Below are 13142 nucleotides of genomic sequence, written 5' to 3'. Positions count from 1 at the left end.
AAACCTTGCAGCCTAACTCAAGTATATAAAGAGAAATGCCTTGGGGTTTTTTAGCAGAAAATATATGTAGACAGTTTTACATAATAATAGGAATGGACTTAAACATAAATAAAAATCACTTCAATTTGGTTGCCTACAGATAGGGCCCTCTGTTGATGCTGAGAGCCTTGATCCTACACAAATCAGGTTTTAGATCTGTACAGAGCCCTGCTGAACTGAACTGGTAATTATATAAGATCAAACATCTACCTTACAGACCCAGTTTCTTGAGAAGGATTTAAATATTGAACATTAACAGACTGCTAAAAAACTAAAATACAGTATTAAGCTTCAACAAACCCATTTATGCCTATTAGAACTGAAACAAATGGCACCTCTGGGGATCAATCCACCTCTTATAAGATTTTCCCAACATACATTTTCATACACAGGCTAGGTGGCTAGACTGGAATGATGAATTATATATGTTAAAATCAAAATGGTCTTAGAATGACACATTGGACATTCAAAGAGAAAAAGAAGAACACTGTTTCCTCCAATAAATTATGTATTTACAGATCAGAGTTTACCACTTTCTCTCAAATTTTCCTCGTGCTACACTCCCACTAGGTAATTAAAGAGGATTTATCACAAAATACAGAAAGACCAGCAAGGTAAAAATACCTCAAATATAAAAGAATCACATCCTCTATATTTCTACCTAAACTGGTACGAATTAGTCAAGAGATTGTTGAGCAGCTAGTATACCTACTCTCGTAACTTCCAAAATGGCTAAAAATTCATCACCCATCTGTACAAACTCATATGGTATTTCACACAGTCTTGCATCAGCATTCTTCAGCCATTCATTATTTAGGTTATGAATGTTATCACTTTTCTCTTGATTAACTGTTTTGAAACAATTCCATAATCATATCTCCTATTAAACAGTCATATAATTTTGTCACATACCCTTTATGCAATCAGTACCATGTTATTAAGTTACAATTAGAAATAATGATAAGATTATGTTTGTAAGCAAAAATAAATACATGGAAAGTTGCATTCATCTGTAGTTTTGAAAATTAGCTTGGGTTTTCTAAAAGCCATACTCAATCTGACTGATAATTACATTTCAACCAGAGAGCAAAAAGGCCTGGTTTTACTTTTTTTAATAGAAGGTCACACTGCCAACATGCAATAAGCTCAACATAAAAAAAAAGTGTGATTATTATTGTTATACATTTTACAGAGTTCTGGACATTAAAAAAAATGCATTATTCTGAATCAGTGGTTAGAAGGTTTATCACTTATGCATGTACTTGACTTATCCCTGTTCTGCAATAGACATAATTTTATACCTCATAAAAGCAATTTATGTTTCCAAAGGGAATAATCTGGATAATATAAAATGTGGAGTGCTACATTGCAGGAAGCATATTTTCATTCAGCAATTGTATTTCGAGATGGAGCTGCACAGTTTGATCATCATATCATGTCAGAAAACATCATTCACTAGTAAGTCTATCTAACTTCTAGTGCCACAAATTAATATACATCGTTAATTTATTTGTACATATACTTAATTTACTGCCATATATTATCCATAGAAGGTGTTTATATTATGTATACAATAGACTAATCTCAAAAATATGGACACTATGCTAAAGCAAGCTTGTTAACTGTTGAAATATTCAATTGTTCATGTCTTCAGAACAGTTGCATTTAGCATTAAGCTTAATGAATACAAAATAAAACATGGAAAACAGCTATGAAGTGTAGACTTTTTTTAAATGCAAACCCAAACTTAAAATTTATATAACAAAAACATTGTACAAAAGCCTGTCTTAATGGAAGGAAACACTGTAGGAATAATTAATTTAATATTTTATGAAGCTATTCTGCATGGAGTTTGCAGAAAAATATCAATCACATAAACTGTTTCATTATTTATTAGATAAATAATACAGCAAGCCACTAAGTAGCACAATAAAATTAAGCAAGAATCTGATAATGTTGAATTAACAAACAATTTGTTACTACAAATATTCACACTGGTTTAGCCACTGATCTATCTTTAAAAACATATGCATCTACAGAAGATGCTTTGTTATCAAAAAACATGAGTTTAGAAACACCGTGTAAATTCGAGACAGCTTCACTATGCTCTAGGACCACTAGAGAGAGCTCTTCAGTTCCTTTAAAGGTTCTTGCAAAGGTAAAAAAAGTGTCCAGCTGTGCTGCTTATCTGTTTATCTGTTTTCCAACACTAACGTTCGCATCACGAGGATCAGATTACATCAGTTCATAGCAAACCGGCAAATCTAGTACATTCTAAGGTAAACAGTGTCACATACCATCTGAAGGCGCTTCATCCTCTTTATCAAATCGGTCAGATGCTATTGAGACGCTATCAGGAGGCGAAGAAAGAGAATTCTCAGACTCTTCCTCATCTTCCAGCTCTGTAAAAGTCAATATACATTGCTAGTTAAATAGTTTATCACACAAACACACAGAATAAAAATAAGGAGGATATTAATTCCTATCTGGAGCTGAAAAAATCCTATTTCTCATGGGCACTTGCAGGCTCCAGCACTGCTGTGAGCAATGCCATTCTAGGGCTACCTTCTGACCCGATGCGTAAGTGCTGCTGGAGCGGTTTCCCTAAACGCTGTCATATAATGAACCTGCTCCCAGCACTGCACAGCTGGCAGCTTCTCACAAGGGGGGAAAGAAACACCACAGCAAAGAGGGGGGAAAAGAGAAAACACTGGCAGAAGGAAAAAAGGAGAGCACCAGGCTCCGAAGTTCTGCCTGTCCTAGTGAGGGATGGAGCTGCAGCAACTTCTCTCCCAGGAAATGCCAAACTACTGTTGGCAGGAGTTTGTTGACCTCTGCCCACTTTCACTTTTCTTCACTGTAATTAGGCACTGCTTTGAAAATTGTGTGTGTATTCCTCCCATGAAACTAGAAGTGGAATTGCCATCTGGCAGCACCTGGTATAACCTGTGGCTTAACGCAGGATTCTGTTAATGAATTTCTTGCCCAACTGAGAGCCCCGCTAAAACAGATACAAAACCTACATTATCAGCTAATCTAATGCACTCTGATCAGTGTCATGCATAAGCATGAAGGTCTGGGAAAGATATAGTGAAATCAATATTAGCCAAGGCTTTCACCTAATTAGGCAAAATTTAACTTCTTCCCGAAACTCAGTCTATTTTCTCAGATATGTTTAACACACCTAGGCAAAGAAGAGGGGGAAAAATAACAAACTACATTGCTCCTAAAAAAAACCCGAATAAAGTCTTGGTGAAGGAGAAAAAACTAAATATGGCAAAAATCACCAGACCAGAATCATAAAGTTGATGCTCCATTAGATCAAATGGTCCTCAAACTTCTTGAAAACCATGTAACATTAAATTGTTCAAGCACTGCCTTTTGGTATATACACACACAAAAAGCTTTCCAGGGACCTCCAAATATCCTTCTCTATTCATGTGTTCCCTTTTGGAGCACTGGATGGGAAGACTAATTTCTAAGAATCCAAAATAAACCCATGCATAGTGAAAATATTCTTCTCCACAGACACAGGAATTGATTTTATCAGTAGGATTGCCTAGCCATGACTGAGTTTTACCCCCTCCCATTTAACAATGGAAATACACAGAAAATTCAGAGACTATGTCAAGAAAGCACCGTGGCTGTTTATAAAGAACAGCAAGCTTTCCATGCAGTTAAAACAACAAAGCCTGATATTTGCTTCGCTGCAGTTCTTTTATATTCAAGGGTTGTCAAATACCAGCTAGGCTTTCCCTTCATTAATTTAGTATGCTTTTCTTGGGAAAGCTTCCTTCCAAGCTCCCATGCCATTTAACAACTGCTCTGAATCTGAACCTGACTCCAACCTATTTTTGACACAGCCATCTTCCAGTAGCATGCCAGTCATCGTGTTAATCTGATCAAAATATTTGCACTTCATCACACCTGTCAAACCAATCAAAAGTAAATTATTTCTCTCAAGAATTCACCTCTTCCTCCAAATAGAAGAACACAGAGCAGATAGCACATGAACAGAAACTATTAATGCCATATTTATAACCAGCATGATCATCTTTCACACTTACAGGCCAGAGACCAGTTGCCTGTCTCTCTTTGCCTATATATATATATCTCTATTAGATGATACCCTCCGTATAAAAAGAGCAAACATGATATTCACAACCTATACAATGGCAAAAGTTGTTCCATTCTTTCCCTGTCCTCAACTTTTACTAGTACTAGAATGCATAGAATATATGTGTAGATGTAAGCCCTGGTTGTCAATCAAAAATGTCCTCTTATCAGCTATGCATAAACATGTTATCATTTAACCTTCATGAAAGTGCAAGCAATAATTTAAAATATTGGGCTGTATTTCTAGCAGAAAACAATTGCACAAACACCACACTCCAGCACATACAATTCATGGGCTGAATGGCAAACTTTAGTATATTTGAATGAGTAACACTTGTGGATGACAAGCAGGTGAGTACATATGTAGAAAGAACATCTCCAGAGGATGTTGCCCCACTCAGCAATACATAATCTCTTATTTAAGTTTGCATAGCTGCACTGTTATCTTGCTCTTCCACTAAGTCACCATACTACCATTTTCCAATCACACTTAGGATTTCAAATTCAGTAAACATTTGTGCTTTACTTTCATAAAAAAGCCAGATGACCTAGGAACAAGGAACTTTTTAATACATACGTATTTAGGGCATACCATATACCTGTCCCAGATTGTCCTGGTTTTGGCTTGGATAGAGTTAATTTTTTTCACAGTAGCTGGTATCAGGCTACGTTTTGGATTTGTGCTAAAAACGTGTTGATAAAACAGGCACGTTTCAGTTACTGCTGAGCAGTGCTTACAGAGTCAAGACCTTTTCTTCTTCTCACACCACCACACCAGTGAGTGGGCTGGGGGTGCACAAGAAGCTGGGAGGGGACACAGCTGGGACAGCTGACCCCAACTGACCAAGAGGATAGTCCATACCACATGATGCCACGCTCAGCATATAAAGCTGCGGGAAAAAGAAGGAAGTGGGGGACGTTTAGAGTGATGATGTTTGTCTTTCCAAGACACTGTTACTTGTGATGGAGTCCTGCTCTCCTGGAAAAGGCTGAACACCTGCCTACCCATGGCAAGTGATGAATGAATTCCTTATGTTTTGCTTGTGTGTGCAGTTTTTGCTTTACCTATTATATCAACTTCTTATCAACCCATGAGTTTTCTCACTTTTGCCTTTCCGATTATCTCTTCTATCCCAGCAGGGGCAAATGAGCGAGGGACTATGTGGGCCTTAGTTGCCATCTGGCATGAAAACCATGACACAATTATATACGGTATTTGAAACAACAAAAACCATGGCAACACTGAATGTAGATTTATAATAAAACAAGTTTTTGGTTTATGTCTACAATATCCAAATTCAAAATGCTCTTAAAACAAAACAGCCAAAAAAAGAAAAGTGTTGAGAGTGTTAAGAAGAAAGAAATTGTACTCAGTGCTTTACAGTTATCAAAGCATTCTCTAGATATTAAATCCTAAATAAGGCTTGAAGACTTCCATGAAAAAAAAAGCCCTCATTGAGAAAGACAATCAGAACAAATATATAAATCCTGTGTCATACAATACTACATTTAGGTAGCCACACTTTACATGAAAAATGTGGAGAATAGGTGGCAGACTCTGGATAGAGGTACAAGCAACCTGCACTCATGCAGGACTAGATTCAACAAAAAAATCCTCCAATTTTTATTTCAGAGTAAATAAAAATAGTAGCAAATAAATAATAGTTTTCATAAATTTATATTATACACTGAAAAATACAATTCTTAAATCATCTAATTTGTACAGAAGAACTGTAGGCATTTCAATAGGAAAGCTGACTCATTGTGCTCTGGAGCTTTAACAAGCAACATTCCACACATTTATGTACTGGCACAAAAGAAGGACTGCTTCCTGGTATCAACCTTGGGGTTTTTGCCTCCTCGTTCTGTCAGCGTTAAAAGATACCTTATGTATGTTATTAATGTATAAAGACATTGCTCCTAACAGTTCACAGAGAGGCTTCCTGTTGATCCTATGCTGTCTCCTACATTCCCACTCAGGGTAATCTCTGCCCTTTCTCCACTTTACATGCTCCTCCATCCATGTGTTTCATTGAAGTTTATACTCCACCTACGGAGCAAAGAGCAGACAGAATTGCATTTGAAGCTCCACGTGTCACTCCTTGAACAGTCAGAGGAGTCAGTGTTGAGCAGCACAAATCACTATTCTCTTCAGGTGCCAAGTATCTAAAAATACACTCAAAAAGCATCAATAAATTAAAGAAAAGCATTCAACTTGCACTTATGTAATAGAAAACCAAACTAGAAAGCAACAATGGGCATCAGGTAAATGTATCCAATACAATTTGCAGGCATAATTGAAAGCATTGCTGCCTAATCAAACATCTAAAAGCAAAGCATGCTCAAACAAAATGTCTATAGACTCATTAGTTGGCAGCCATTCCATTACAATCACACATAATGTCAGTAGTGCCTTGAACCCATGCCAATGACAACAGCATAAATTTTGCATCTCATTTCTATGGTCATAAAATTAATGACCAGTTTAAAAATAATTCTTTGCAAAAGTTATTGCCTAAAGAAATGACATGAATGTGTCCCTGTTATGCAGCCACAAGTATAATTATGGAGTTGATGCCCATTAATATAGTTTCTCGTTTCCCCAGAATAACATATGATCTATCTGGAAGTTGGGGAAAAAAATAGCTTAATTAAAGGTAGATATTTAACAGTCACAATAACAAAAATATGTACATGAACTGACCCTATTCTCCAGTTTCTGCAACTTAAACTAATCTCTTACAGGTTTGATAGCAGAATCAATATTTTATGATGTCTGTTAAAAAAAAAAAACAAAACAAAACACGTCATTCCTTATTAAATGCTACCTTTTCCATTACAGCTTATTTATTGATTCAGGAAATAATGCATTCCAAAGGGTAAGTTTACCACATTAGGAATGGAGCATAAAACAAAATCTCGTCATTGTAACAAGGACTGTACTTCAGTTCCTACCCCCTGTTCTGAAGACTTCCATCAAATTTAGTTGGCACAAGCCCAGTATAATGAATAGGACCATATTACATTATAAGAATCCAGCTTAAAAAAAATCCAGACTTCTTTTTCTCCCAAGAATTCATTTTCTTCTGAAACAGTGAGATTATAAAAATGAATTCCTAAGCATTAAAGATACTGCTTACATCACTTACTCTAAAAAAAGAGCAAGCAAGATGTTTCAGCCAATGCCTCTGAAAGAGACTTGCTAGCTCACATCCTCATACAACTAAACACTTTCAATTTATTTCTAAAAATGTCTAGACAGAATGATGCATTAAAACTGCTCAAGTATAAGAGAAATAAAACAACTCACGAAAATAAAAAGACATGTAGGTCACACCACCCTGCTTCTTGCCATTTCAGAAGGTCCCAAGTCAGAGCACGTTGAAATCAGTTCCTTCTGTCCAATCTCTGCCCCAGTAAGAACCCACCAAAACAGGACTGGATAAAGCTATCAAGCAGATCAAGCAAGATTCTCACTACACGTTTTTCATAAGAAAAAGTAGGCAAAGCTGCTTTCAAGCTGGCAGGGGTATACTTTAGCCCCTTGAAAGGGGCATCTTATATTTTTAAGATGCTATTGACCCAATCCACCAGTCACCCTGCAAGACTGGATTCTTCCGACAACCAATTTTTCAATGCATGCTTTGACATGCAGTCTGCTCCTACACTCTCATTCCTGAAGGGCCTTCTAGGGTCCCCTATTAACATGATGATTTTTAATGGCTTGTTTCGTAAAGGTCAAGTAGAAACTCTTTTGCAGCTACTTCTTAAACAATACTGAAACAATTATTAAGTTTGCAAGCAAACACATTTCAAGCAAGCAAAGCAACTGCAACTTTTACTTTGAGTTGCCTCTCATTCTTATGATGCATATCACGACAAGACCATTTTGTGCTGCACTGGTGGGTCTATCTCGTGTTACTTGAAATTTCGCTTGGCATGGACACTTCACAGATAACAGCTGCATGTACATGAAAGGGACAACACAGTGACTTGCCCACAGTGAAACCTCCCAGACTTCTGGGATAGAGTGATATCTAGCACACTTTTAATGCATTTGATGGTCTCTCCAGGAATATGTCATGATGATCCTCAAAGAACTGGGTAACAACTAAGCCATATCTTTCCCATTTACGGTCAAATACTAACGATGTATTTATGCTCTTGACTAAAAAGTTCAAGTGTGTTAAAATACAGAACTCGCATGCACATGTGGCTCTGGTGACCACAAGATACTGACTCCCTTTCTCAAGTCCAAAGAGACTCCAACTTGCTGCCATTTCCTGAAAAAGAGTGTACAGAGGGGAAAAAAAATAAAAAGGAAATATCACCTCTTTTCAAAAACAGAAAAGAAAAAAATGTAAAATACAAACCCTTTGCATATAGTGCTACTCTAACAGCTTGACTGTTTCCAGGAAGCAGAAGTCTCAAGCTCCAGACACACTCTGCTATGCCAAGAGCCAGAAGTATCTGAGTCATCTAAAGGTTTCCTACAGGTGCTCCCAATAATTACACAGTGAATAACACCAATGCTCTAGAGACATAGATTTACCCTCTATTATGCTACAGTAAAAAAAAAAACAAAAATGGACCAATTTTTATCAGAGTGAAAAATGCTAGTTAGAAAATGTCATGTCATACTTTTCTGCATAATTTAGTGCTGTAGATCAGATATGAGGTGCACTGAATGCTTTATGGGGAACTGGTTCTGCAAATTCCCATAGTATGACTCAATTTGGCTAGTACTTTTGGTGTCTCACTTTCAACATTGAGCCAAAATATTTTGCAAAAAGTGATTAAAAATACATATTTTACTAAAATAAATGCATAGAACAGATGGCACGTGAACTTCAAACACAAATACAGTTTCTAGAGCTTAGAGTGCTTCTGCCAACTTTAGCACTATTTTTAGCATAAATTGAAAACAAGGTTCTTTTAACTAAACATTTTGGCAGTCACAGTATTGATTCAATTAATCTCAAAACAGAGAAATGCCAAAAACTGTATTAAGTCAGAATCTTTGACAAAGTTCAGACTTTTATACCCTTAGTTGGATATTAGTCTTACAAAAAATGAATCCATTTTTTATGCAAATTACCTTCATTTTCAAGTTTCTTCCCAATTCTAAGATCTAGAACACGTTGCTGAGTGTGACTACAGCTTTGCAGTTTTGCTTAAACTGCTTAGATCAAGAGTCAAATATTTCAAATTAAAAGAAAAAAAGGCAGCAGTGTCTAAGAGAAAGATATTTCTACACAGTTCTTCAATTTAAGAATAAAATAGATACAATAAATGTCTAATAACTTAAAAAATAAAATTGGCTGAAAGATCAGTGGATTGGCTATAAATATAACTGTACATTTTTGGTCATAAGAACAACATGGACTTTCTTTACCCATAAATCAACAACACACTTAACTGTAAAAGTTAGTGTTAAATCAGGTAACACGTCTCACACGAGAATTAAATATTTTCCCATACAATTAATTTTGTGCCTTTCACTTGCATGTATACCCACTTCTCCTAAAAATCTTCATTTTTTTTTCAACCTATATAGATACAAAAGATGCTTTTGTCAGCATATTTACTGACCTGGCAGACAACATCAGAAGGCTTCTTTCTAGGAGGACTCAAGAAATTCCTCAAATTCATCAATCTGGTTGCAAAGAAGTATTTATGCACTTTCTGAGAGAGATGCACATGGGTGATTACAGTTTTAAGGAGCCTGGTTCTATTTGTATGCATGCTCTTTAATTATTTTTTATTATTATTCTTTCAAACATCCTTGTTTTATCCTTATGGAAGGTAGGATTCTGTATGCTATTGGCCAAAGTCCATGAAACAAGAGTTTACAAATAGCTTAATCAAACCAGCTAGTCACTACGTGCAAAGTCAGTGGAACTTCAAGAACATTCAGTGATGGAAGAGAGTGGATGAAAGTATGCCCACAACACATACTTGTGGAACAACTCACAGGCTGAAAGAACCACTGTTTGAGAGATCAGAGTCAAGTATCATTATGTCCTACAGGAACATACGAATTTTGAAAGTGTCAGTCCACTTCTTCCAGCCTCCAAAAATACTTCTGGAGGCCTCTGAAGTATGACAGGTCACAACTTACAAGATTCTTGAAAACAGCTGATGTAGTATAACTACTATACCACGATAACATACCATGACAGCATGAACCATTCTTCACCTTCCCTTTCAGCTACAACAGAGATTATTTTATTTACATTTTAAAAATGAAGTAACTGCTACCACAGAACCAAGAACAGTAAATATGGAGTTTAAATGTGCACAGTAGTTTTTATTCTTCCTAGCTTGTTTCAGCGTAGTTTCCACATTTCTGCTCTCACCCCTCCTTTTTTTTCCTAAAAGATATTCACCTTATATGTTGAGCTACTACTTCTTTCTCTGGAGGGCGTGGAACTGACCATCCCTGCCTTCTGAGTTTTCAATACTTTCCAAATTTTCCATTTTTCAAATGTCTAGGTGTGCACAGAGGTATGAAAATGGGCAAAAAAGTTGACTCCCTCAGCTGCTGCCGCTGCTTTGTTACACTAGGAGCTGGCCAAGAATCTGACTGCTTATCTCTATGTGAGTCTTTTGTTCTACACCTGCAAAAGTCAAGCCTAATTTGTACAGTCCTAAAGTAAGAATGACACAACCAAATAAAGTTTAGCACACACTTCTTGAACTCTGGAAATTATACCAACAACTCATACCACTGAATCCCATTCCCTCAAATATATTGCAAGTAAGTGCAGGCTCCAATTTCTCACAATTTTTTAATATTCCTGCATGCAGCAAATGCACAGTAATTTGGAGAAATGTATCCTTGTTTGCAGAAAACAATGGTATAACTTTCATTTTATTGAAAAATACTGAAAACTAAGGTGTCAGTGTTCGCAAGCCTCAGCATTTATACATAGTTCTACGACCTGAACCAGAGATATATCAAGAGAATTTTTAAAAAGGCAATATATCCTTCTTAAGAATCAAATGTACTCTAATAAAAAGAAGACTGAATATAATTTTCACAGAAATCAGAGCAAGTTATGCAGTAACAATTACAGACTATATAAATCAAATCATCCATTTTGCTAGAGATAATGAAATCTCATTTTTGTTAACAATTTGTTGAATTGGAAAAGAAATTCTGAATCAAATTACCAATGAAGAAAGTAAATAGACTAGAATTTTCTTGACCTTCAAATTACACAAAGCAGTAAATGCAAACTCGCTTTTTGTGGGCAACTCTCATGCTTACTACAGAGTCAGAGCTTCAGGAAGTTATTAAATCTTAAAAAACATGCTCTCCCAAAGTCAGATACATTTGCAATGAAACAATATCATGATATCACCTAATATCATGCTAGTAATTTCCTTTAATAAAATAACATTTACTTTCCCACACTCAGTTCTGTTGGACAGTGAGGAGAAGAGGACAACTACATTTTATCTTCTGTAACAGTGCTGAGGTACAATATAAAAAACCAGCAAATTATTATAATACTATTTTTAAACAATCACATAGTTGGAGTTTACAAAATCTTGGCAATCTTGAATCTTTGGGAAGTTTCAAGTTGCACTGTCCCTTTCAGTTGAACTGTTATGGCTGCACAACTTGATTTAAACAGGCAGAAGAAATGTATGAACTTGTTGAGCCTTGTTATAACATTACTTGCCTAATATGACTTACATATTTTCACTTTCTCAAGAGGCATGCTGTAGCCTACACATTTGAACTTCCTTGTCCAGAAACAGACAGTTCTTCAACCACTGCAAAAAGTGAAGCTTTGCATAGGCTTTTTTGACCTCGCACTGTGACCCTCATACCAGCATCCACAGGCTATAGGTCATGACCTCAAGAATTAGCATCATGGAAATAAGAGCCCTTCCAGGTTTAGTTACAGAACAGAACACTGTAGCAACCCTTCAGTCTTCTCTAAACTGAACTCTGCAGCTTTGTTTAAACTCCACTGGAAGACAATAGATAACCCACACTTCAGTTTTCATTACTCGCACACTAAATCATCTCCTCTCCAGCTAAAGGTCTGAGCTCCCGCTGCACTATGAAAACATTCATTCAGTGTGGATCGAAAGCCAATATCATATTGCCACGAGATGATCCTATTAAAAGGTTAAAGAAACATCACTATGGAATTGAAGACTTTTGCAACGTTAAGAAAAAAGGCTGAAATAAGGAATCCCTGTTAAAATTTTATCTCCTAAGCAGGCTACTTTGCATACACTTCCTCTGAAAAAAAAAACCAAACCTACATCGCATGGTCTTTCACAAGGCTGCACTCTTGCTAATAAAGCTCCATTTATACTAAATTTACAATAAACACGCTCCATAACAAGCTCCGTTATATATTAAACCCTGAACTACATTTCCAGACTAATCCTTCCACCAGCGAGCGCTCTGTGATGCGCTCCCTGACGGCAGCGGGCCCCGGTGGATGCGCGCGCCCCGGGCCCTGGCGCCGCTGTTCCCGCGTGCCGCAGCAGGGGGCGCCAACCCCCTCGGCCTCGGGCGGCCGCGGCAGTGGGAAAACCGCGGCGGGAACGGCGCGGGAGACGGGCACGAGACTCACCTTTCTCCGGGAATTCTTGAGGATAACTGTAGAAAAAGAAGAAGAAACATCATAAAGCAACGCACACTTGCAACCCCGCGGCACGAGGACATGGCACAGAACAACAACCAGTTTTCAACGAGTTTTGTGGTTGAAACACTGCTGCAAGTTTTCCTTGAAAATTCTGAAGTCTTTATCTTTGGCTTAAAGGATTTACTCAGTTTTCCTTTTGCCCTTGCAGCTGAGAGAATCCCCAGACACTTCAAGGAAGACTTGAACAAAACCAAATCCAGACTGAGCAGCCTTTTCTAGTAACATATATCTACTCAGGTATCTTAAGGCATAAACACGCACAAAAGCATCTTTAATTTTAGTAAACCTTCTAAATGTTAACATATTTCAGGA

The 13142-nt window shown here is 37.0% G+C and overlaps 1 protein-coding gene across 2 annotated transcripts in view; it reads right to left on the bottom strand.

The window, feature by feature from the left end:
* SKAP2 (src kinase associated phosphoprotein 2) overlaps positions 1-13142 on the bottom strand; it is a 120303-nt gene that overhangs the window by 94547 nt on the left and 12614 nt on the right. For both annotated transcript variants that reach the window (XM_039549259.1, XM_039549260.1), the window contains exons 3-4: positions 12759-12784; positions 2337-2441 (exon numbers count right to left, since the gene is read on the bottom strand). In XM_039549259.1, the coding sequence (XP_039405193.1) occupies positions 2337-2441; positions 12759-12784 (131 nt within the window). The remainder of the gene's footprint in view (positions 1-2336; positions 2442-12758; positions 12785-13142) is intronic.

Source organism: Corvus cornix, chromosome 2 (genome assembly GCF_000738735.6).
Source record: "Corvus cornix cornix isolate S_Up_H32 chromosome 2, ASM73873v5, whole genome shotgun sequence".
In the NCBI taxonomy this organism is placed as follows: domain Eukaryota; kingdom Metazoa; phylum Chordata; class Aves; order Passeriformes; family Corvidae; genus Corvus; species Corvus cornix.
Note: the sequence above shows the minus strand (reverse complement) of the source record. Positions and strands in the feature narration are given on the sequence as shown.